Source organism: Lygodium microphyllum, chromosome 24 (genome assembly GCF_053477565.2).
Source record: "Lygodium microphyllum isolate KBCC chromosome 24, Lygodium_microphyllum_v1.1.10, whole genome shotgun sequence".
Classification (NCBI taxonomy): Eukaryota; Viridiplantae; Streptophyta; class Polypodiopsida; order Schizaeales; family Lygodiaceae; genus Lygodium; species Lygodium microphyllum.
In genome coordinates this window covers 88,024,395-88,051,575 of record NC_141158.1, presented here as the reverse complement: position 1 = coordinate 88,051,575, position 27,181 = coordinate 88,024,395, and the positions used below count along the sequence as shown (strand labels likewise).

The window sequence follows — 27,181 nt, the reverse complement described above, 5'->3', positions numbered from 1 at the left end:
CTTTTCCCCTGGGCCCCAACCCCATCTCTCTTTATTCTTGAATCTTGAAAGTTGAAACTTGAAAATTTCAACTCTCGAGTCTCTCTTTCTCTCTCTAACCTCCAAGTATTGTTAGTATACTTGTAATTTGTAAATTGTGGTTGTAGGTAGGCCCCTTGAATGTGGCGCAAGTTGTTACTAACAATGCATTGAATTGTCGGCGCATGGGCCATTTGCTTAAGGTCGAGTTTCCCACAATTATGTGGACTCCATGTGCAAGTCATTGTTTGGACTTGCTCATGGAGGACATTGGAAAGCTTAAGTGGGTGAAGAGGGTGGTCCGCAAAGCTACATCAGTTGTCATCTTCTTCACAGTAAAGATAAAGGTGCTTATGATGTATCGTGAGCATAGTATACTGGAGTTGAAGAAGCCTTTTTCAACTCACTTTGCTTACATGTGGTTATTGTTGGAGCGCCTTTATGAGGTGCTGTCCAGACAATGGTGTCTACTCTATGGAATGAGTGGGATGAGCATGAGATAGAGGAGGCCAAAGCCATGTAGCGCTTGTGCCTTAATGAGCAGTTTTGGCAAAAACTCCGTGCTGTTGTCGTTGTCATAACTTCTTTTATAGGGTGTTATGTATGGGCCTTCTTGTTCACTTCTTTAGAGTGGCATTGGTGGAGGCACGTGCTTGTACAGTGATCACAGAGACACAATGTGCACATGTTTTAGAGATAGTAGAGAGGAGATGGGCATGGATGCATAAGCCCATCTCTGGTTTTGCCGCATTGGTATATGTAGCCTACAAGTTGCTGGTGGTCATGGATGATAGAGAGTTCCGTTCAAACCAACTTGCTTATTTGACTCATGTGGTCTCTATGGATGACCACAATGCAGTGCTGGAGGAGCTAGGATGCTATGCAGATCAGAGAGGGCATGTGGCTTTTGCTTCTCCCACTTGTTGGAGGAGAAAGTCACTTGTGAAGCCTTTATTTTGGTAGCAAAACTTTGGATAGGCATTGGAGACCCTTTAGCCCTTAGCCATGACGGTCCTTGCCCAGGATTACTCTTTGGATGCATGTGAGAGAATCTGGAGTGCCTATTCTCTCATTCACACAGAGATTCGCAATCGGCTTAGTACATGACAGTTAGAGTGGCTAGTCTATTGCTGCACTAAATTACGCATGATGAGGGCTATGATGAGCATGGGTAGTTTGAAGTAGGTAAATTTTAAACACTTAATCATAAAATTTAAAATTTGTTGTTTTAAACTTTGAACTTTGAAGTTTATACTTTACAATTTAGACTTTATCATTTACAATCTTACGTGCATCACTGTATTGTGTATGTGAATGTTGATACATTCAAATTGATGGGCGACACTCTTCCGAGTGTACATTAGGAGGTGGACAAGGACGAGATGATTTTTGTAGAGCTCTATAGTGAGCTTATAGCAGCAGATACTCGTGACACTCACAATCAACATGCTCGTGGGCGAGGGTTCAAGTAGGTGGTAGCAGGGGCATGGTCATTTGATTCCCTCCCAACATCGAGGAGGGGTGGTTCGAGTGGCTTACAGACATATGTAAGGTGGGGCTCTCGTAGCTCACATCCTGTGCCTCATGATGACATCCCCCCCTTGCCTACACAACCGCCACCTAGGGAGCCATCATTTGATGATGATGGTAACCTTATCAGTGAGGATGAGTATGAGTGCATCTCATCATCCGATGCCAAGGAGTCATCTTCAGACTCTCTTAATGAGTACTCAGATGGTTGTGATGATGATGATGATGATAATCATAGTGATGCCTCATCATAGATTCTTAGGTCTCTCTCTTTTTTGTATCTACTATCATTGTAGCCACTATGACACACTAGAGTCTAGATTGTAGTCTGTAGTTATATTGCATGTTTTGCACAGCCCATGCGACCACGATGGTCACCCTCATGTATTCATCTTATTTTGTAATGAAATGGCTATTTTCACTCTAAACATGTTTTCTATCATTTGATGATTTATGGTTTTAAAAAAATCACGTTAATTTTTTTTGGTACTAGTATTGTACCATACCTTATAAAATCATAAGGTACTATTTAGTACCGTATTTTATCGTACCTTACTGTATTGTACCTCTTATACCTGACAACTATGAGCCACTCAATGAGGTATGCATCAGTCCCGTTGCTTCTCCGATCACTTCTACCCTTTCAAGCATTGATCAAGGCCTTCCTTTGGACCTCTTGAGCCTTGCCAAGTGAGCCTTCAGCCACGACTTGCCGGACCTTAGGTGCAACTAGTGTGAATTGTGCCATTTTGGGTTCTTTTAGCTCTTGCTAAGCGCTAGCATTAGTGGTCACTTGCTTGGTATCCTCCTCGGCATTGAAAGGCTCGACTTTGAGCATTGTTTGGACTGTTTGAAGTCAGCCATTGACCTACTGTTCAGGATAGACCTGTTGTTCGTTGTTTGGACTGCAAGTATTTGCTTGGTTAATGTTCTTGTGATGCTTATGGGGCAAGTTTGTTATGCCCGGATGATGTATTGATGCTTAGGAAAGCCTTTTGGAGCGATTAGAGCTTATCTAGCTTAGCATTTGGAAGGTTCTTTGTTGTAATACCGTGTGGGCAGCAAGCATACACAATGAATGCTTATGGATTGAATGGGTACAGATGCTTTGGGGATGTTACATGGATGTATTGATGCTTGACATTTATTATTATGCTTGGATACATTTATGTAAATTCTCATTGTTGCAGAGCTTGGTTATTCGGGACAATGGGAGTCTCTTGCCTATGTATATATGCTCAGTTGGTTTCGGTATGCACTGTCCTTGTAGACATTGATGATTGTGGGCTGTTTTAGCTTTGGTTTGTATACCTGGCACTTTCTTTGATCAGACGGGTTTGTCAGCTTTGCTGCATTCTTGGTTATGTAGTTGAGCTTTATTGTTTATATGCAATGAGTTAGTTATAGATTGATGGATTTTTGTTGCTTTCAGAGATCTCTTATACATAGTTGGCTTATTTACATGGTAATCTTTTGCTTGGTTTGCATCTATGTATTTGACATACATATTTGGGTCTCTAACAACATTTGATACCTTGGTGGTTTTATGCTCTTTCTTGCATTGCTAAGCAAAGCAATAAAATTTCACGTCCTCGTGATAGACCGTCCCCTTCAAATCCTTGCAATTGTCCTCGATTGCATTGCAATGTGCCAAAGGCTACAACATCCATTGCCACTATTGGAAATACATGTTGGTATCGTAATCAAACAACATGTGCACCTATTGCTTAACTGCACGTGAAATTCTAGTTACTTAAACTAGTTACAATCCATACACATGAATCATAACCACTGTTAGAACCATGAGGGATACATCCACATACCAAAATCCAAGAATGTTTTGACCATAAGGCATTGTAATGCATAAACTTATGCAATTGTACTTCTTTTGCATCACTTGCAAATGTACATTGCATACCATCCATGTATCCCATACATGCCTTGCAAATGCACATCAGATCCAAATATACATTTCATGTATTGCACTATATGTATACCAAACCACAGTGACTAGTACATTGAATAGTGATCCCAATGGCAGAAATACTATCAGCATACAATAACATGGATGCAAACCAAGTATATCCAAGATTCACTACATAACCGAGCTGTCCATCATTAAGAGAGTGGAGATGAAACCTCCCCCTTGAGCATCGGGCAATACACTGGACCTTCTATGCTCTAGTGAACTTGAATGAGCCCAATCGGGCCTAACTAAAATACATAAAGAACCTCTAACTTTACTTGCCTCAAAATCTTCGTCAGGTTCTATGCCTTTGTCTTTTTGGAGTATGGAGCTCCTTTGTACTTTCACATTGTTGCAATTCTATCTTAACAAGCATGAAATCTTGCATCCAATAGACAATTACAACAAGTATAAAATTCACATAAACTAAAAATACACACGGCATGCATTGATATCCTTTGTCGTGGTGTACATTTGAATTTCATCTCTGTTGACTTCCCATCTTGGTATTAGAGAGGATGAGACAGGACCCATGGGTGACTTTGGTGTGGCATGCAAGGGGCATGCAAGGCCCCCTACTTCTATAATTAAGAAGCTTTGCTTGCACATTCAGAGTTATGTGGATAGTAAAGAGTTCTTCATAGCACCATTGGAAGGATGTGATATATTTTACTTAGAATGCATTGGTGCCATCATATGCATGCAATGCTTGATATCCATGACAAAGTTGTAATTCTTCATCATAGGGGCAAAGTCCATACTTTGGATCTAAAATTGAAATGGGAATTTGTCTCTATTATATTAGCTTTTGCTATTTCAAAAGTAATGAAAAATCATCTCTCCACATTTTTATTAAGGATAAAGATCATAATGAAAGTGTTGGAAATGTGTCTAACTTGGATAAGGATCACATTTCATTTATGAAAATGTATGTTGATTGCTTTTCTTAGGCACTTGGGGGCAGTTATTACTTGACAAGCTAGAGGATCATGCTTTGAACTACCATGGAGTCCACAAACCTTGTAAGATCTCACGAGTTGAATACGATCTCATTCTTATGTATCGAGCTCAATAACAACAGATTGGTAAATTTGAGTTTCCCCTTTAGATCCGGTGCACCAGTCTAGTGATTTTGCAGGAAGGAGAGAGGCTCCATATCGGTCTGGCCATTGTGATGTGGAAATTGGCATGGAGTACAAACCATATTCCTCTACCACCATCATCTCCATCCTTACCTCTTTCATCTTTTTCACACACTTCTTCACCTTTATTCACTCCCATGTCACGTACGCATGCTACTTCTTCTCAATCTTTTGAGTTTGTTTCCTCTTTTCCGCAAGGTATCAGAGATGCTTATGATATAAGGAACTCTTCAAACTAAGTATTGGTTCATTAGCCCCAAAGAGGATAGGTTTTTCCAATTGCACTCAAAAAAAGGTAAATTAAGATACAAGTTTTATGGCGAGTACTCCATCTTTTCCTTTAGCTTTCACATCTCATGGTCAATTTGATTTTGGTGATTCATCTTTTTCATCATTTGCATTTAATGGATAAAAGGAACCTAACACATTTTCCACATCTACACAAATGACAAATCCATTTAATCTCCGACCCATCCCACCCATTAGTTCCATTGCACCGTCCTTTCAACCTCCATTAAGTGCACCTTACATGTCTTCACACATCACATCGGGGGGTTCTTCACCCTTAAGTACGCCCTTCAGGATATCGTCTTTTCTTCAGTCAGGTGGTGTCTCCTTGATGGAGGCTCATCCTTCCATCCCTATACTTTTGGATTTTTCATGGCTTGGGAATGGCACCTAGCCTTCACCGAGTGTGCATCAGTTGTTGGTACCACAATTTGCATCCATGGCATTACCTAGTGAGCCTTTTGGTCATTTTGTTGTGCCCTAGCCAAGGGCTTACTTGTCCGAGTGCCTCTACCTCCATCGGCACTTTATAGAAACATTTGTGTTCTTGTGCTTTGTGTGTGTATCAATTGGCATCCATGGGACCTTATCAGTCTATTTCTGCCTATCCCCCTCCCCCTCCTACTTATTCTCCTTCATCACCTCCTCCTTATTCCACCTATTTGACACCTCATAGTTCTTCCTTCTCATTAGCCAAATATGCCTTTAGTGATAAGACTCGTTTTAATGAGTTGAACTTCACTATTCCCAAAACCTATGGGATCTTGTGTAGGGGTTGAAATGCCAACGTGATCCAACACTTGTTTCATATGAGGTTGTCTGCTCATGGAAGGCTAGGAATGCCTCCACTATTGTCAAGTTGACGCAAGGTCTCTTACCTAAATTTTATTCATAGCTTCAACATTTTGACTTAGTATTTGAGCATTGGGTATACTTGACTGACTGCTATGCGGCTCAGGATGGGACTCGTTGCATCAATTTGGATCATGAGCTCCTAAACATTAAAATCATTGACCGGGATGACTTGAAAGTCAAGCTGGACGAGTATCGGTAACTTCTCACCGAGGTCTCTACCAAGGCCTCTTAAGTCCTTGAATAATCAGGTCACATTATTTCTAAACAAGTTGTTGAGGAAATACTTTCATTTTGTGCAAAAGGTAATCTCATTGTCCACTATGCCCACTTTCTATGAGTTTGGGTGTTAGCTATTATGTTATGCTCGATTGTTCGATCAGTTTTATCATTTGACTCTATAGAGGGGACTCTTGTTGCTTCTTCTCAAAAGGAATAGCAAGGGAAGAGTAAACAAAATCAAATTTCCAAATTCCAATCAAAATAAAAAACAACATCAAAATGAGACTAGAGAGACCCAAGAAAACTCCTAGTCATCTTTAAAACCTGGGTGGCAAAGTGTATCGAAGAAAAATTGGTATTGTCAACATTGTTAGAAGGCTGGCCACTTTGATGACGAGTGTTGATAGAAGGCAAGAGGCACAACACCAAAAGCCCAGACCCTTGCCTCTCAATCGAGCAATGCCTAGCAAGGGAGGAAAGGTGGTAGCAACCCTCAGGAGGGGTAGTGGTGAGGCTAGGTCCATGCTATCACCAATCAGCCATCATAGTCAACAACGTTTTCAATGCCAGAGGGCTTGTTTGATTGGTTTGCAGAGGCCCACTTATCATAGCCAAGTACTTTAGCTACTCCTTGGATTATGGATAGTGGAGCCACCCATCATATGACTCCCATTGTGGACATTTTCATTTCCCGAACCCCTACAATTGAGCATGTTTGAGTTGGAAACAACTTCTTCGTCACGATTTAGGCTCACGGTCGCGTTGGTTTTGCCACTAACTAGGGGTCAGATTGTGCTACACTGGATGATGTATACTATGTTCCCTAGCTAGGGGTGAACTTATTATCCATTTAGCATCTTTGCCGACGTCGAGCACTCTTCTTTATAGCGACCACAGTTAAGGTCCTTGACTCTCAGATTGGTTTAGTGATTGCTCACGGTGAAGCACAACCTAGTAGCCTGTACCACATGACAATTTCTTTTCGAGCTGAGAGTTGAGAGCTCTAAGTTTCACCACCTCTAGGCTTTAGCCGCTACATGGGAGCCTACAACCGCTAAGCCTCTTTGGCATTTTCACTTAGGACATCTTGGATACGACTCTCTTGATGAGTTGTTGTGTCGACAGATGGTTGATGGCCTTCCTCGCCTCCTGAAGCTATCACAAGATGTCTGCAAAGCTTGTCAACTCCATTTCCTCACTAGTCTACTCATAGAGCTCAGGTGCCTCTGATTGATTCATGTTGATCTTTGTGGTATGACATGCATCGGCACCTTGAACGGCACACTATACTTCTTTTTGATTGTGGATGATCATTCTCGTTACATATGGATGTACATTCTTGAGCATAAGTCTTCACATATTTTTTTTACTTCGGTATTGCTAGTGCACATCTAGACTGGTTGTCATGTAGGATACATGAGGAGTGACAGTGGGGGTGAGCTCATTTCTACGAGTTTTTGGAGTTGCTATAGGAGCATAGTATTTCATGCCAACTTATCTCTATCAACTCCCCTTCACAAAATGGAGTCGTAGAGCATAGGAACCGAACCATCATGAACATGGCACACTCTTTGTTGTTCGTAGCAAAGCTCCTTGAGTGCCCTTGGGTTGAGGCTATTAACACTCTGATGTACATCCTCAAATGGTGTCCGATTGCGGTGGTCCCTTAGAGGATTCTGTACGAGGCATTCTTTGGCTCTCAACTTGTAATTTTCCACTTTAGAGTCTTTGGGAGTCGCTTTTGAAGCAAAAGCTTATCATCTATTTGATCCTTGGATAAACAAGATGATTGTTATGAGAGATGTAGTGTTTGATGAGAGGGACATTGTACTGTCTTTTGTACGAGATTCCAAGCCCTTTTCTCACATTACCCCCTTGGAGATAGTTCCTTTTGAGCCAGGTCTACTACCCACTCATGATCCACCCGTAGATTTATCATTTTCTAGGCCCCCTTTATGAGACCCGTTACCTCATTGGTACTAGCAGACCATGTAGGATTTGGGAATCTCTTCACCGGATTTGACTCTGCATGGCCCTAGAAGATCTACTCGGCTTACACCTTAGGTATCATGCATCATTGTTTACAACCAATTATATAGTGCATTTTGAGCTGGATAGTTGGCAAGAGGCTCTTCAGTACCCCCAATGGCGAGAGGCCATGGAAAAGGAGCTAGAGAGTATTGACCGAAATGACTTGTGTTAAGCTAAAACACGCTTTACAGATGATTAACATCTTTAAACAGCCTCAAAACATGCTTAATTAATGAAAAATGCAAATTTGATGCGTGGTTCGAAAGAGTTTCAATGTTTCCCCAAAACCCTAATTTTTTGGGGTATCCTTCAATATCTATTAGTAGATGGGCTGCCCACCATTCAGCCTTATCCTTTTGTGCAAGTTTCTCATGCTACTGTGCAGATTTCAGCCATCAACCACCTACCATCTGCTATCTAGCCATCATCGACTGCAACCCATTACTATCTAGCCCTAGGCGGCGTGTTTCCAGCCATCGCCTTGTTGTTTGGAGGTCTCCACTTGTTGCATCATCTTAGCACTTGATCACCTTGCGTTTTCATCATTTGGTGCCAAGTGACATGCTACTGCCATCTTTGCCATCAGGCGACTATTGCAGTACCTGTGTTTTTGCTGTCCAGCAGGCCATCTACATCAGCAAACACATCTCCTGTTGTTGCCTGACAGTTCTCTGCCTCGAGTGATTAGTTTTCAGTTTTCCTCTGGTGGTACACTGCTGCGCTTACTAGATTTCAGCTATCAACTATTGTGCTTTGGTGACCAACCTTTTGTCCTTCATTATTTAGCACTCTCTCATCTTTGATTTGTGGTTACTGCACTTTTGGGATCTGTCTCCGGTGGATGTCATTTTTTGACACTACATTGCTCTGCCCTTGGGCATTCTGTACACTCTTACATTCATTTGCAGCATTCATTGACTTCAGAGTTTCTTCTCTTTGTGTTTGAGTTTTGAGTTTTTGTGTTTTGCGTTTTGGGTTTAGAGTTTGAGTTTTGCTTGTCTCTATCTGAGTCTTTGTGTTTTAGTCTTGGTTGTTTATACTAAAAGCTGATGGGACTTTAGACAAGTACAAGGATAGCCTTGTGGTATAAGGGTTTCGATAGAAGCAAGGTATTGACTATAAAAAGACCTTTGCTCCTACTGTGCGGTTGACATCCTTTCGTTTGTTGGTTGCACTAGCCGCTCACTACGGTTGTCCAATCTATCTGATGGATGTCAAAAGTACATTTTTGAACAGTTATCTAGAGGAGGAAGGCTATATGAAGCAGCCTCTCGGATTTTCTTCTATTGATTTGAAAGATAAGGTCTTGGTTTCATAGGATAGAGGGGTTTCTTAGAACTCACAAATACCATTCTACCCCTTATGACCCAAACTTATGTGTTTGTACTACTTCAAAGGGTGTCAGCTATATCTTGCTATATGTAGATGATTTACTTATCATTGGCTCAGATTTTGCTGCCATAGTAGAAATAAAGGTCTAGCTTTGCTCGACTTTTGAGTTGACAAATCTTGGTTTGTTGTCTTATTTTTTGGGGATGGAGATGGTTTGATTTTGGGATAGTATTTTTGTGTCTCAATAGAAGTATGCTCTTCAGTTAGTGAACCAGTATTACACGAATCAGACATGATTTGTGACCATACCCCTTGATCCCACAGTTCATCTTTCTAAGGATACCCTAGGGCAGGAGCACACCTATAGATCTGTGGTAGGGAAGTTGTTTTGATTGATTCACAGGAGGCCACATTTAGCTTACTCAGTTAGTTTGCTTAGGTAATATTTCATTGCACCTAAGATGTCACATTGGATTGTATATCTTTGTGTTTTGAGATATTTGCGGTGTACCTATTCTTATGGCCTAACTTATGGATTTGGTTTATATTTACAGAAATAGCAAGAGATCCTAATACCTAGCGTTCCTATGGTGGCTACCTCTTTACCTTGGACACACACTTATCTCTTGGGCCAACCATAAGCAATAGAGTGTGATGGCTTCCACATTCGAGGCAGAGTATTGGACTCTTTTTGATGATACTACGGAGGCCATCTACTTGAGGAGCTTATTTGCGGTGCTTTATTTTCCATCTAACTCTCCCACCGTTGTCTACAGTGACAACGAGAGTGCCATTGCCCTTGCGAATAATCTGATCATTACACCACAAATCTGGCATGTGGGGGTCCACTTCCACTTTACCAAAGAGCAGGTTGAGCTAGGTACCATATGTCTAGAGTTTGTATCTTCATTCGTCAACTTTGTAGATATATTGACCAAGGCGATCAGTCGACCGAGTTGTAGAATATTCTACCCAAGATCCGGCTTAGGTACACTCTCCCCTACTTCAGATTGATGGGGAGAGGGTGATTTCCTCCAGCTTTCCCTTCTAGTTTGAGAGGAGGCAGTTTTTTTCTCTTAGTGGTGATAGGATGTTGGTTACATTTTCTTTTTTAGACATTATGTATATTGTATTTTGTATCTTCAATTGTGTCATTAGGATGACATGATTGTAAAAGGACGCTTAGCAAGTGAACAATTCCCTTGCGAGGACACTATTCAAGTTGCACCGTTGCATAGCACTTTGCATGAGCATGATCACATTTGCATTGCCTCCTACATAACTCCAGTGCATTCACATTCTGTTTTATAAACATGTATATGTGCACATTTGTCCCTTTTCGGTCTTTCTGAGTGGTCAACTTTGGATCTACCATATTCGTTGCATTACACATGGCAGTCTCCCTTTCTTACTTAGCGTCGGTAGCTTGCTTTTCACACATCTTTTTTATCTCTCCAATATTCACCATATTTGCCACACACCACTAGCCTCTTTCTTTGTTATCTCCATCTAGTAGTGGTAGGGATAGCTTGCTTAATCTGTAAAAACAGTTAGATTTGGCTACTAGTCTCCCGCTTGTTACTTAATTGATTGCCATCTCACCTTCTTGAAACAATCATTATCAAATCCAAAAAAAAAAAAAACATTGTGGTTCCATTCGCCTTTGCAAGACTTGGTACGTCATTGGGAAGTTGATGCACATCCTTTGCCCGATGCTCTGGCCTCTCTGGGGTGACTCCTTGGACTCCCTTGGTAAGATAACCATCGCCTTTGTAGTCTAGGTAGGCCATTGGGCAGCCATTGTGCACCCTTTTTCCGATGCTCTAGCTGCTTTGGGTGGGAGGCCTTTGGGTAAAAACACTTCAAAATAAAAACACTTAAAATTTTGGGTTGGCCTTTCTCTCTAGCTCAGTTTTTGGGCTTGAGAGGGGGTGTTGAGCTAACATAAGCATTACATGCTAAATTAGCCATTGAAACAATCCCAAAAACCCTAAAATAATACACCGTTTGAGAGAGTTTTAAGATAGTGCATGGTACAAGGTCCGGAAAATTTCTATAAATAGGCATGCTATCCTCCATTAGGCTCAATCTCGCTTTTGCAGGTTTGAGGCACTCTAGCTTTGCTGCCCACACCTTGTTTGTGGAGGACATTTCAGCTGAAGTTGCCCATTGCTGTTTACATCCATTAGGCGCTTGTTTTCAGTCTCTATTGTGCAATCTATATCAATTTCTATTATGTTTGTTAATCAGCCACATCGTCTACAGTTGGTGAAGTGCTGAACTATTGCATTTGTGATTTGCGGTTGCTATACGGATTGCCATGTCATCATATCTACGTTTCTACTGCCATCAGCTTGCCATGCCATCGTACCTGTGTTTTTGCTGCTGCCAGCTTGCCATGTCATCATCAGCTTGTTGTGTTTGCAATTTTCTCTCATCTGCCTCAATTCAGCACCACACACTGTCGCCTTTGTTGCTGTTCGACATCTGGAGGTTACCTTGATGTGTTTCAAGATCCGATAGGAGTACGACACACTCTCTTGCTCAGCACCTTTGCCTTGGTCCTTGAGACGAGAGTTCAGGATACAATTTTCATTGTTGTACGGTTTGTTTGCTACACGAGCATTGTATATTGAGTATTTAGTCATTCATTCAGATTCTACTATGTTCATTGTCTCTAAGTTACACTAACCCTAATTGTGTTCTTTTGAGTTTATGCTTTGTCGTATGCTTTGATTTATGTTTCTGCGCTGGGGTATCTCTTCACACATTGACATACTCATACTAGTCATTTGTCTCCTAGATGACTTAGATCAGGATCATGCACAACAAATCTAGCAACAAAGAAGGGTTTTTGTTCATATGAATCAAAAGGATTATATGAACTTGACATCAGGCCTGGTTATGATGAAGAGGAGGTTTGCTAGTTGTCCCAAATGTGGCCCTCAGTGGAGAGGTGGCCGGCTTCACCAACTGACTTTAACTGATGCACAATTCTTTTTGAAGTGTAGAGTTCCAAAAGAGGATTTCATCAAATACTTCGTGAATTCCATGTCCAACATTTGCTCTATGTTTGTTGAAGAAGAAGGAGATGGTGCGTTGTCCTTGTTGAGACAATAATTCTTATTGAGAGCCTCTAGTGAATGAGAAACTTGAGAAGATGCCTTAGCTTCCCAAGAGTAAGGTGTCTGAGCCATTGCGAGTTGGTTATGTGTCGTACAACTAAAACACTAACCCCCCAACAAAAATGTAAAAAACACACAAATTCAAAAACAGGGGAGAGTGAAATCTGATGAAACTGAATGAATGCTGAATATACATGAGTGACTGTACATAATGCTCAAGGTTACCAACAGCCAATGATTGTTGTGGGAGTGGGCTGAGGGAGGATCTTATGTGTTTTCCAGTGGAGATGGACCCTGAGTACACTCACCATCAGGCAGAGGAGAGGCTGATGAAGAAAAGTGCTGAAAATGCAAAAACGACTTGCTATAGATGAAAACGTAGATCAAGATAATGCCGAAAATTGTTGGAAAATTGAAAATACAACAACTAGAAGTTGAAGTGATGATGTGGTAGTCAGAGCGGCCTGATCAGCAATCATGTGAAGTAGAGCAATAGCTGTGTGAAGCTGAGAAGTGGCTGGAAATTGTAAATAAAGCTTGGTTTGACAATGGTGAGACATGCTGCACAAGTGACCAGCAGGTTGCACTAGTGATGAGGAGACTGGGTGGCTCCAAGATGAAGCAAACATAGTAGTAGAGGGCCTCCAAGTGTTAGCAATAGTAAGTTGGCCTGCTCTAGACAGCAACCCCAACACTTTGAAGGATGGCAGCCAAAATTGGAGTGCATTGAATAGGTGTTGAAGTAGTCGTGGACGTTGATGGAGATGATGGTGGAGAACGGAAAAAGGGATTTGAGATGTGCAAGGTGGTTGGAAAATTCCCTATTTATAGACACATGAGCCAGCCAACCATGTAGGGTGGTGGCCGAGCTATCTTAGGTGGTGCCCGGACACTTTGGGCGCATTAAATGTGAGCCCTTGTACACTTTAGGACCTAGGTATTTGAGTTTTGGGGATGTTTAATGAGCTGAAAAATGGGGGCTAAAGTTAAGTAACCCTTTCTTGCTTAACACCCTTATCCCTCATTCCATCATTCCAGCCATCTATCGTCAACCTCTCCGTGTCCGTTGATGTCTACACCCCTCTCTCAGCAGATACGTTAGTTCGTGGTGCTTTGTGGAGTGCTGTTTGAGCTGTCCATGCAGTCCTCCAGCTAGACAACCTGATTTTGGGAGTTTCCTTTGCATCATCATCATTTAACTCCCTTTGCCGAATTCCCTACAGTCTGCCTGCTGCAAGGCAACTTTTTTTTTTTTCGTGAAGATAATTGAATTAATTTTAAATATTTACATCAAACCATTAGGTCAGCATTCTTTTTTTTCGTGAAGATAATTGAATTAAGTAGAAAATATATACATCAGACCATCTGGTCAGCATTCTCACTAAATCTCTTACATTCTGTTACATCAGACCATCAGGTCATCAAAGAAAGTGACAAAAGACTATTAGGACTATAACACAAAGAGAAAATCACACTGTTGGTGTAGAGCAAACAATAGCCAGCCAAGGGGCAACTCTCTCTCTCTCTCTCTCTCTCTCTCTCTCTCTCTCTCTCACACACACACATATTAGACCATCAAATCATGAGGGAAATTGAGGAAAGTGCATTAGGACTTTAACACAAAGAAATCACACAGAAAGGATAGCTGGAGTAGAGCGAACAATAGCCAGCCAGGGAGCAGCAATGTCAGGAAGAACCAGGTCAAGTGACATCATAGATGAAATCTGCCATAGCACTAAACCTCGAACACGGGCCACATGACCATGGATGCCCGATACAAAGTCAAAAATAAAGGCATTCCGAGTACACTAAATATGCCACAGGGCAATCCATCTAAGGAAATGGAAAAGATAGGAATAATCAGAATGCAAAGAAGACATAGAGGGCATGTTTCCCATAATCCACGAACGGGCTATTATCTGGTGCTGAGTCGCAGAGAACCACACGTGGGAAATAAAACTCCAGATCTGTAAAGAAACCGGGCAGGAGATAAAAAGATGAAGCAATGTTTCATCACACGTAGTGCAGAATACACAACGACCAATAGAGATCTTTCAGGCACGCAACACCTCGCCATTTGGAAGGCCGCCAAATCAGCAGTCTCCACATGAAGACTTTACCTTGATACGAAACCTTAGACTTCCAAAGTTGAATGAATCTTTCTTGCCACTTCTTTTTGCCATCCTGAATATGCAATAGTTATTAATCTTTCTAGTGACCCATTTCTTGGCCTCCATCGTGTGATGATATATTTGGTTAGCATACCTCTTCTCGAAATCATCAGGAAGCACAATCATCCAGTCATGCCATGGATACAATGGATGTAGCGCAGGCAAAGGAGAGAACCTTTGAAGTCTGACGTGTAAGGATGACCAGATGTCACAATATCCACGGGGCACCCTAAAATTCTGACGAATACGTTGAAAAGAATAAAGACAAGATTGCCTAGGAATAACACCGTCAAGAATTGTTTGCAACCCCAAATAAGCCATCCGATTAAACTTGACTCTTTGCAAATCTTTGTCCGGCCAATCCAACAACTTGGAGGATGCAATTATTTCTCCTTGTAGCTGTGAAGGAAACTGCTAGGGTTTGCACTGAGGATACACAGAGTGTACGACCATGACAGAAACACAAAGAGACAGACACAAACACAGAGGGAAAAACTCAAACCCTAAACGCAAAACTCAAAACTCAAACCCTAAACGCAAAACTCAAAACTCAAACACAAATAGAAGAAGGGAGAGAGAGAACACAACTCTGAAGTGAATGAATGCTGTAAATGAATGTAAGAGTGTATAGTGTGCTCAAGGGCAGAGCAATGTCGGAGTGCGACATCCATTGAAGACGGATCCCAAGTCTGTGACCAGCAGTCGGAGTGTAGGAGTGCTGAATAGTGAATGGCAGCAGGCTGGTCACCAAAACAAAGCAGTTTGGAGGCTGGAAACTGGTAAACGCAGCAATGTACCACCGATTGGAGGCTGGAAACTGTGCACAGTTTGCTGTAAATAGCAGGCTGAAACAGTGTCTGAGAGTGTTAGGGCCTGCAATGCTGAAAACGCAGGTTGGCTGAGCCTAGAGATGATGGGTGGACAGCAAGCTGAATAGCAGTCTGGGACAGTCTGGAGCAGTCGCCAGTAGTTGAGAGCTGTCGCCTATAGCAATGGATAGGTTGAAGATAATGTGGTTGCAGTCGATAATGGCTGGATAGGATTGAGGCAGGTTGCAGGTTGGAAATTGGGCGCCAACAGCAGTAGAGGGTGTGTGGGCTGGTGTAACCTGCAAACAAGGATAACGGCTGAATGGGGGTAGCCTGTCTATTTATAGATGTGGAAGGGGTTTCCACTAAACTCCCTCGAACCGCTCTCCGTTTTAGAGTTTCCATTGAACTCTCTCGAACCGCTTCCCGTTTTAGGATTTTACTCTAAGAGAGCATTTTTAGTGTGTTTTGGGGCTGTGTAAGAGACTAATCAGCAAGTAATGCATATTTTAGCTCAACACCCCCTCTCAGGCCCAAAACTGAGCCAAAATTGGCCAGCCATTGTGATGTTTATATACCCCAAGACGTCCCACCCCAAAGCAGCCAAGGCATCGGACAATGGGTGCATGTCGGCTGCCCAGTGGCCTACCAAGACTACAGAGGCGATGGTTATCTTACCAAGGAAATCCAAGTAGTCACCCCAAAGAGGACAGGGCATCGGACAAAGGGTGCACATTGGCTGCCTAGTGGCCTACCAAGCTCTACAAAGGCGGATGGAACTACATGGATTAAAAAATAAAATAAAATAAGTGAAGTAAATTTGATGGGATGCGGCCAATTGAGTAAAAGTGACCCAGAAGGCGGGAGGGTACACCCAACACATCACAAAACAGTACAAGCTAACCCATCCACTCAGGGTATCGATGACAAGGAAAAATAGGGGAGGATGTATCCATGTGATGAAGAAGGATGGTGGTGTGGTAACAACAGCCATCGGTGGAAACAACTTAGGATCCACGCAAGTGGTGCTCTGCACAATGAGATGCAAAGTATGCTACATGCTAAAGAATGATCACACAGCAGGTGCCACTTGGACAGTGTCTCTTGTGGGGAAATTGTTTACTTGCCCAAGCGCCCTAGTACAAGGATGAAGTAATCATGCAATGCAAAGGATAATGTACAACAAGGGGAAGAAGTCGATGTTGAAGACAAAGTGCTGAAGCCTGTAGAATACCAAGAAGGGTAGGAAACCCCTCTCAACCTGGATGTAGATGCCGAAGAAGGAAGAGGAGCCTGATGTCGTGCTGAGAACCATAAGGAATGAAAGAAGAGGAAGTGGATGAAACACCCCGCTAGAAGAGCAAGGCAGAAGTCACCGCCATGATAGCATCGAGAGAGATGTTGCACGATCCGCCTCGGGAGGGGAAAGTGCCAAGAGCAAGCACTTCTAGGATGATGAAATCATGAAAGGAACGGTGCGCATCCCCACGTCTCTAGCCCAGGTAGGACCAAAGCGATCTGCAAGTTAGCCCCACACTGAAAGACAAAACCCTGCAATAGAGATGAGAATTTGCAAACACAGAGATTAGTGGTGAGATACTCCAAAGCAAAACAGAACAGAGAGAAAATCTAACTCAAAATAAATGCAATGAATGTGTATGTGTGTGAGTAAATGCAGCGGAAGAAAAAAAAATGGAAAAGCTAAGAACAATGAATCCTATGGGCTTGACTCTAAGAGTGCGAAAAATGAATGCTAGATTGGCCTAGGGTATCTGAAAGGACCTAGAGACATGCGAGTTGAAGAAGGTGGCTACCATCGCGTATGTCTAGTAGCAAGGCTTTGCTAAGGGAACGCCTGACGAGGTGGGAAGGAAGGTGAGATGGATGCATGAAGGTGAGATTGGCCTAGGGTATCTGAAAGGACCTAGAGACATGCGAGTTGAAGAAGGTGGCTACCATCGTGTATGTCTAGTAGCAAGGCTTTGCTAAGGGAACGCCTGACGAGGTGGGAAGGAAGGTGAGATGGATGCATGAAGTGCAACGGGATCCGAACCTGTAGACCAATCAGCCAATCCTGCAGGGGTAGGGAAAGTGATGGGCCGTTGAGGCTGTACTCGAGCCACATGTCTAGCAGCAACGGCGGGTGCTGAAGGATCAGATGAAGTAGGAGTGAAAGGCGTAGCCCCACTGGACTGTGCAGTCGCAGTGGTTTGCTGTGCTAAGGCTTTTTAGATGGAAGATCTTGGGCCTTGGAGTGACACTCCTCGTCCACATGGCCTGCTCTTTGGCAATGTGTGCAAAACCGGTTTTTCTTTGGAAGTTATTGCCAGATAGGTCTAGATTCTTTGGTTCCATCTGAGGAAGAGGAGTCACCCTTTGATCGGCTTGTCTTTGCATCTAGTGAGTTCTTGCCACTAGTGATTGTCCCTCTCGAAGAAGAGGCAACCAACCCCCTCTGCTCTGAATAAGGCTATGATGAGGATTTTTTGTGGACTTGATCATACAGCCTCGCGTAACGCAAGAACTGGCACTCAAACTCGTAGAAGGTTGGCAATCTAGGTTGGGAGATGATGTGTTGAATGAAATTGAAGTACTTGTCAGGCAACTTATTCAAGAAGAATGTAACCTGATCGTCATCTGACTTTGGAGAGCCAGTAGTGGCGAACTCGGCAAGTAACCGCCGCCTATATTAAGCTAGCTTGACTTTCAGATCATCCCCTTCCTTAATAGAGAACTCTTGAAGCTCAAAGTCGAGATTGATGCGGTGAGTACGATCACGAGCCGCATAGCGAGAAGGTGATTCCAACGCTCTGACGCGAGCGGAAAGTGCTGCAACTAAGAGTGAAACTGAAGAAGCAATCCCTTCATCAGCTCAACATTGGCTGTGGCATTGCAGGCTCTCCAATGATAGATGTAATCAGGATGAGGTAGTCGAGGGTCCGGCATAGGCTCTAGACCAATGACGAGGTCTCAAAGACCCTGAGACTCAAGCACTTATTGCATGAAATTAGACCAAGTGGTGAAATTCGACCCGTTAAAACGTGTCTTATCGGTGAAGGTATTCTTGGCCGTTGCAACAAGAGTGGTAGTGCTCGGAGATGGATAGTGTGAAAAAGTGTAGTGTGGGTAGGATGGGGGAGTGGAGTACACTTGGGAATGAGCCCCAGAGTGCCCACCAAGCATGCGTGTAGTGTGCAAGGGGGATCCATAGGTAGGGATGGGTTGACTAGGCATGGGTATGGTAGCCACATGAGGAACCCAAGGAGGTGGGACGGGAACATGGTGAGCAGAAGATGGGAATCCTTGCGTAGGTGTAATCCAAGGAGAGTGTGAAGACGCACCATAAGCTGAGGAGGGAAACTCCTGCGTATGAGTGGTCATGTGAGATGTGAAGCTGGAGAGAGTGAGGGGGATGCCTAGTACAATCGACCCAGGAGTTATGGGTGTGCTTCTTTGTTGAAAGGTGAGAGGCACTATGTTAAAGGGTTGCATTCCCCCTAACGAAGTACCATGGTGCAAAGAGGCAGAGAATGGGGTGGAGAAGGAAAATGTGCTAGGAGTGGAGATGGAAGGTCCAACCCCTAGGGTGTGTGATGCAGATGTGGAGTGTAATCCAAGGTTTTGGAAAGATGATGAGAGGTGATCAAGGTGTGATATAGAAGAGGGTGGGATGGGAGGGAAGTGAGAAGTGTATGTGACATGCTCAAATGAAACAGAAGCTGTAGATGTACCTGAATTTCGTCTACTTTGTGAGCCCCCTCTATTGAACTTCACATACGCAAAGCCATCTGGATCCTGTACCTCAAAAGAAGAAACATGCAAGGGTTTTGATTCATGCAACATAAAAGAATTGTACAAATGTGACATTGGACCTAGCTGAGATGATGAAGATGGATTGCCAGATGTTCCGAATGCCGTATGTCCTCCATGATCGGAGAGGTGGCCAGCCTCACCAACCGGTCTGGATGTGGTAGCAAAACTGGTAGGAGGGGTGTAAACATCACCGTACTTGTTGCGATAGTACTCCTCAAAGTCCTCCTCCGTCGTGTTAATGAAATCTGGTGAAGGTGGAGTGTCGTCCTCCTCACGGAGTCCATAATGCCATCTCAGGGTCTCCAATGATAGAGAAGCCTGATAAGACATCATAAGAAGTGGAGAAGGTGGTGTCTGGGACATTGTGATTCGGTTACGAGTCGTATTGTGTGCCTCACACAAAGACTAGCTCTTCACAATATCCGCAGGATACTCTTTACAAGTGAAGGAAATTGCTAGGGTTTGCACTGAGGACACACAGAGTGTACGACCATGACAGAAACACAAAGAGACAGACACAGACACAGAGGGCAAGACTCAAACCCTAAACGCAAAACTCAAACTCAAAAACAAAAACTGAAACACAAACAAAAGAAGTGAGAGAGAAAACACAACTCTGAAGTGAATGAATGCTGTAAATGAATGTAAGAGTGTACTGTGTGCTCAAGGGCAAAGCAGTGTCGGAGTGTGACGTCCACCGAAGACGGATCTCAAGTCTGTGACCACCAGTCGGAGTGTAGGAGTGTTGAATAGTGAATGACAGCGGGCTGGTCACCAAAACGCAGCAATCTAGAGGCTGGAAACTGGTAAACGCAGCAGTGTACCACCTACCGGATGCTGAAAATTGTGCACAGTTTGCTGTAAATAGCAGGCTGAAACAGTGTCTGAGAGTATCAGGGCCTGCAATGCTGAAAATGCAGGTTGGCTGACCCTGGAGATGATGGACAGCAAGCTGAACAGCAGTTTGGGATAGTCTGGAGCAGTCGCCAGCAGCTGAGAGCTGTCACCTACAGCAATGGACAGGCTGAAGATAATGTGGCTGCAGTCGATGATGGCTGGACAGCAAATGGAGGCGGGCTGCAGGCTGGAAACTGGGCGCCAACAACAACAGAGGGTGTGTGGGCTAGTGTAACGTGCAAACAAGGATAATGGCTGAATGGGGGCAGCCTGTCTATTATAGATGTGGAAGGGCACCCCAAAAATTAGGGTTTTCACTAAACTCTCTCGAATCGCTCCCGGTTTTAGGGTTTCCACTGAACTCTCTTAAACCACTCCCCGTTGTAGGGTTTTATTCTAAAAGAGCATTTTTAGTGTGTTTTGGGACTGTTTAAGAGGCTAATCAGCAAGTAATGCATAATTTAGCTCAACTGTAGCGAATTCACCTCTTTACGAATATCAGTAGGGTGCTAAACTAAAAAACATAAGATCTCTTGTCAGGATGCTATCAAATGAGAAAGGAGAAAAGACTGGGAGACCTTAATAGGCCTCGAGGAATTAAGCATTTGCCACTAGGAAGCATGAATAACCGTGCTACCATGAGAGATGCCAGTTTTTTCAATGGAAGATTTAGCAATATCTGATCAAGGATGACTTTGTACACATAGAGTCTACAAAAGGGCCAACCTCAAGACTACCATATGCAAATTAACATCCAACAAAGCTGCATCCCCCATCCGTTTAGGCATAGTCACATGCTGCCACGAAATCCATACCTGTCCTAAACGATTGCCTTTTTTTTTTCCACAACATGAATCTGATAGCCTGAACCAATTCGAAAAGGGACTTCTTAGTCCAAGGAAACAATGGCAGAAAGAACGATATCATATTGATCATAATACATTGAGCAACTTTAAGTCTGACATGTAAAGGCCAATCTTGAGATTTCGAGTACATGAACCTGTCATGAATCCGGGAGGCCATCCAATCCAGTAAGGCACGGGGAGCTACCTCCACACCGATAGGATATCCCAAGTGTTTGGTTATATTTCCCTTTGAGATCACAATTCCATGCCAGCCCAAGGCTTGTAGATCATTCTCCGTACAAGAGAGTAGTGTAGATTTCTAAGTATTAATATGAAGACCGATGCCAAGGCAAAAAGATTCAAGTGGAACCCTTGCCCGATTAACATTAGTGTGATCATCCTTAAGGAACATAAAAGAATCATCTGCCAAAGATTGACCCACAAGTTGAGTACCACTGGGAAGAGACAAGCCAACTATCTCGCCTCGATCAACCAACCTATCCAACAATGAGAGCATCGGGGGAGTGACGAAAGCAAACAACAAAGGGCTGAGAGGGCAGCCTTGCCTAAGAGACCGAGATAAGGCAATTTCCTCCGTGATTCCTCCATTAAGAGAAATACGAGCCACAACATCTTGACTAATGGTATCAACAAGAGAAATCATGCGAGAACCGAATCCCATTGTAGACAATAATTACTGCAAAAATGACCAGCTAACATGAACAAATGCCTTCTCAATATCAAGATGAAGCATAACTACCTGCTGGCCTGAAGCTTTGGAATAGTCAATTCCCAATTAAACATTCAAAATGTTATGCATTATATTCCGACCTTTAATGAAACCATATTGACGTGAATGAACCAGGTGTGGAAAAACTTTTTGCATTTTGTTGGCAATGATTTTGGAGAAGATTTTATATAACGAGCCCATAATAGAAATGGTTCTCCATTGTTTCAAAGAGGTTGGTGAGGGAACCTTGGGCAATAACCGAATGACAACAATCTTCCAGTCTAAAGGCATCAAACTAGAATTTCACACTTGCTGACACAGGCAAGTTAATGGGTCTTTAAGTTGCTCCCCATGAGTTGAAAACAACTCATTAGAAAGCCCATCCCAACCAGGACTTTTCCTTCAGGTTAGGTGGGACATCACCTCTTCCACTTCATCTTTTGAAATATCAGCCTCCATTAAATCCGCCCATTGTGGTTTAACCTGATTACTAACCAACTCGCAAATATATCGGTGAGCAGAGTGAACAAGCTAACAGTATCAGAAAAAATCTATTGCGGCCCAACAAGGACTTATAAAAGTCAGCACTCATCCGAATGATGGAGGCAGGATCAATTACCATAGCACCTTGCTCATCCATTAAACGCACAATATTTTCCTGAGTATATTTCTGGTGCAGATGAGCAAAGAATTGATGGGATTGACAGTTATTATCGTATGAACCTTCAGCTCTGGCCAGCAATTTGTATTTTGCATATTCCTCTTCCCGAAGAGAATGAACCCTGCCTTTCAACCATTCAATGCATGTGAGCAAGTCATCATTAGAATCTCTTGATTGGCTCAGAGACAAGGAGTGGGCCAATAAAGATTAGGCATGCTGCAATTCAGCTCGTAAAGAGGAAGCATGCTGAATGCCATACTGACGAGAAAACTCTTGCGCATTATCCCTAAAAAGAGCCCATGCGTCCATCCCTCTAGATAGGACCTTCAAGCTAAAAGAAGCGATCAGTTGCTGAACACATTCCAAAAACTGATTTTGTTGCAGAAAGGATTGATTAAAACGAAGAGGCAACCAAGCAAGGAGAGCCTTAAATATATGAACAAGTCTATGGGTCATTTCCAAGACCAAAGGGTAGTGATCTGACAAGACATGTCGTTCCACCTACATGTCAATGACTGCAGGAAGAAAGGAATCACTCTTGCAAATGTAGATCCTATCCAATCTGGTCCAGGTGTTTGGATGCTAAAAAGAACGATAGGTATATCTTGATTGTGATTGATACATTCAGGACCACATGTCTTGTTTCAAAGATACAGTTGAAAGGGCATCCCAAGCCTGTCACTTAGGACCATCCATGACTGAGTGTAGAGAAGTCGCCTGATCCCCAGATACACATGCATTAAAGTCACCCATGACAAAACCTTGACGAGCCATGGCAAATAGTGCAGGTCATCCCAAAGTTGACGATGTTCCCTTGCAGTAGAAGGAGCATACACGCCCACCAACCACAAAACCTCTCATTCATATAGTATTTCCAGAATCACAAACTGGGCATTTGGGTCATGAGAAACCACCCAAAGAGATACCTTTCACATTCCACAAAGCAATTTTCATGATAAATCTGGAATGAGAAAAACTACTGAACCATCGCTTTCCCTTTTCCTTTTACATCTATAGCTTGAGCTGTCTGGAATCTCTCCATCTAACTTCGGATTACATCTACAAGATCTGCCCTCTATAAACCAGTAACCGAAGCACGAGAAGAAAATTGTTGTTGCTGTGAATAAAAAACATCCCTAGGAGGCACAAGCCTCCCCCGCACATCAAAGCACAAAGCAGAATAAGATGTCCTTTTATCATCCATTGCCGGTGTAGGTGAAGATTGAGGATTCATGCAAAACCCCTTACCTCTGCATTGAAAGGTCTGAGTGATTGGGTGTATCGATGGGTGGGCAGGAGTTGAACGAGAAGCTTGTTTGGCATTAGGTCTAACCACTGAGACCCAAGAATCCTCCCGAGGAGACATATTCCGCTCAACTGCAAGAGAAGCACGCTCAAGACCAACTTGAGAAACTTCCTTCTTACCTTCATCACGACCATGTTGAGGAAGCATCTCAGGATCAGCTTGTGGCTGTTGAAGTATGTGTTGAGGATGGTGGTCTTGCATATCCATGGTATAGTGCGTTGCAATATCTCAAGATTTTTGCCACATTTTGAAATGAAATGGCCCAATTGACCACATTTGAAACAGTGTATGGTAAAAGTACCCCATTTCAACTCATAAACCAATGTTTGCAGTCTTGAAACCTCAAAACGAATTTTAGTCGGGCGAGGTTTCCCTATATCCCGAAGCATGCATGCCCTGTTCCTATTGCGGGAAGCTAGCCGAGGCTCCACCAACACCTCACCAAGGGTTCTCAGAACCAGAGGGAGGAGTCTCCAAAGATGTGTAGGAAAATCAACCACCTCCACCCAAATTGGGCATGCCTGCCTCAACACCTCCTAAAACTTGGCCATGGGCCTCCAAGGGACCATATGAACAAGCTGCCCATTCAAGAACAAAAGAATGCACTACATAATGAAAGCCCACACTTCCAAGGAATGAAAAAGAACCTCAAAAAACCCCTTTGGACCATCATAAATCTCTTCAACAAGAGGGGCCTGCATGTGCTGTGAAGCATCATCTTGGCACTGTTCAACACTTACAAGCATGGACTGCAGCCAAGCACGAATCTTGGTGATCAAGGGAGTCCTTCCTGTAAAGTAAAAGATGGCTGCCCTCTCATGGAAAGCAGCAATCTGCTGTAGGACCAGTTCCGTTTCCATGACTGCAACTACATGATCCCCATCTGGTAAAGAGTTAGCTTTACCCTCATTGACATGGACATAATCGGACATAAGATGATTAGCAGTGGCCAGCATGAACTGAAGAGACCCATCAGTCTGTGAACAAGAAGCATGGACCTCAGGCTAAGGAAAATTTGGGGGACATAATACTGGTTCTTCAATTGACATCTTCCAACGTTTGCCTATCTCATCCCCATCGGTCAACGGTTTGGAATCCTCAGCCGATGAATCACCATCCGAGTCCGGCAGATCTTCGTCATTCCCATTCCCTATATGCTGGTCAAGAAAGGCCATATTGATACCACAAAAGCGAGCATGTGTTTTTGCAATCCGAGAGAGCTTTACTCCGCGCGAAGGCCAACACCAAGGCCCTAAAACATAACCATCTTGTCTTCAAGGTTAGACCCCTTTCAATACCTAAACTTTGGAATCTTGCTAATGTTGAGTGCTCATCTTGGCTTCTCCTCATTTGGGGCCTTACAACATTTGGCAGTTGGAGCATAGGTGGGTAATTGAGAGGTGGGCAGTTGAGAGTGACATCCAACACTCTCGAAGATCATGATTGTCAGTATCATGCTTTTATGCTTGCTTGTAGCAAAAACATACTCGCAGAAATTGTTCATCTTCAAGATTTTCCATATAAGGTACAGTGTACTCCATCAAGAGCGATCATTTGTGTGTATTTGCTTGGTCATGTAGAGCTTCTTTCAAAGAATGTCATTGCAGCTTTGATTTTGTTCAAATTCAAGTGTCAAATGTCTACTTTTCCAATCTAGAGGCACATATAACTAGGGAGAGGTTGATGTTGTCATACATTCTATGATTATGATTATCAAAGTGTGTTGTTATTCATGATGTGATTACTCCATGGGTTGATGTCATTCTCACAATTCTGTCACTGTTCATGTGGGTGACTGCATTGAAGCATTCAATGTTCGGGAATTGGGATGGGGCTTTAGGAACTTCCATTTTCCTACTTGTAACCATGCTGTTGTTTAAGCTTTAGATATTGCTTTTGCATGCTGGCCAGATGACCAATTATACATCTAGTTATTCTTTAATGCAACATCTTCTGCGAGGGACACATATGGAGAGAGCTAGACATTTTTATATTTTATTTTGCAGGAAGTTTGAGCAGTGCTGTTCTTTTAGTTGCTGGCACAACAGTATGTGACCTTCTGGACCAATTATTTTTGTCTTGTAAAAATGTATTTTGTAACACAAAATGAAGCTGGATTTAAATAGAGGAACATTTTGGTAAACAATATGCAAGTTGAGACTTGCAGATTGGTGCTGGCATTCTAGCTATACCGGCAGTTACAGAAGAAGCAGGGTTTTTAGCATCATCTCTGACATGCGTGCTTTGCTGGATATACATGGTATGTGTTTAGAATGTTGATCTCATTGAAGATATGCCAGTCGATGCATTCATGGCACCAGTAATCGAAAGAGAGGAGCAATGACAAGCTTGATAAATCTGCAGGTTACGACTGGGCTGCTAATTGCTGAAGTGAATGTGAACACTATGTGTGAGCTAGGCTCAGGAGGTGTATCACTGGTAACAACACCTTGCACACTGTGCTGGGATACAATGCCCCTGTGAATCAATCCTTCAAATTTGTTACGATCACCCTCCCAGCTGCATCTAGTGTTCATGTCTTATGGTGTGAATTTTGTGTCAGGTGTCCATGGCTACGCGTACGTTGGGAAGGACTGGTGTACGGGTGGCCTGGTAATGATTTAGGCACTGTAGTAAGCATTGGAGATTTTTGAGATTACTAATTCGCATTTTGTATTCAAGACATTAATATAAATGGTGAACTTTTCAAGGATGTGGTCGAATATCTATTAGTGACTCATATCAATGATAGTATTGTAAGCAGTCTGTTAAAACCTTATGCATTTGAGGCTTGCATTTTGATGCAAGCTCTGTGATCTTTGTGACATATTCTTATCAATTTTTTCTTGTGCAGTGCATCATACCTCTTTATTCACTACGCGTTGCTGGTGGCATATGTGGCTCGATCAAGTGATATCTTGACAAGTACCCTAGATATACCTCAGTGTGTTCATAGATCTTATTTCCAAGTCTGCTGATGTCAAAGTGGCTTATTTGTCTGTCTAATCTATTCAGTGTGGCTTTGCTATCTAGATATCCACCAGTTTGTTAATAAATCTTTTTAATCAAAATAAGGCTTTATTTTCATTTGGATATGTACAAGTTGAGTCAAACCTCCTATTTCAATGCAAATTTACTTTGTCTAGCTAGTTAAAAAATGGAGTCGTCATGATAGCAATCTCTTACACAGACCAAGTTGCTTTTTTTTCCAGAGAAGATAAAAATTCTATTAATAAATCCCCTTGGCACAAAGTATCTCAAGGCAAAGCACAAAGTTCAAAGCAGCCCTGCATGGGAATTCTGTATCAAAAACGGAACACAACAAAAGGAATTCATTAGAAGGCGTAAATGATTAACCAGTCAGGAGGTCTATAGTGCCGGACTATATGGGGTTGACAATGGAAAAAAGTGCCAGAATCCCTGTACCTAACACAATGGACAAG

At 42.8% G+C, this 27,181-nt stretch overlaps 1 protein-coding gene across 1 annotated transcript in view; it reads left to right on the top strand.

Annotated features, from left to right (window-relative positions):
• Positions 1-27,181, top strand: part of LOC148015334 (uncharacterized) — a 141,398-nt gene that overhangs the window by 30,579 nt on the left and 83,638 nt on the right. The window contains exons 2-6 of the mRNA XM_087665307.1: positions 25,745-25,785; positions 25,906-25,998; positions 26,103-26,177; positions 26,302-26,351; positions 26,593-26,682. Coding sequence (XP_087521433.1) covers positions 25,745-25,785; positions 25,906-25,998; positions 26,103-26,177; positions 26,302-26,351; positions 26,593-26,682 — 349 coding nt within the window. The remainder of the gene's footprint in view (positions 1-25,744; positions 25,786-25,905; positions 25,999-26,102; positions 26,178-26,301; positions 26,352-26,592; positions 26,683-27,181) is intronic.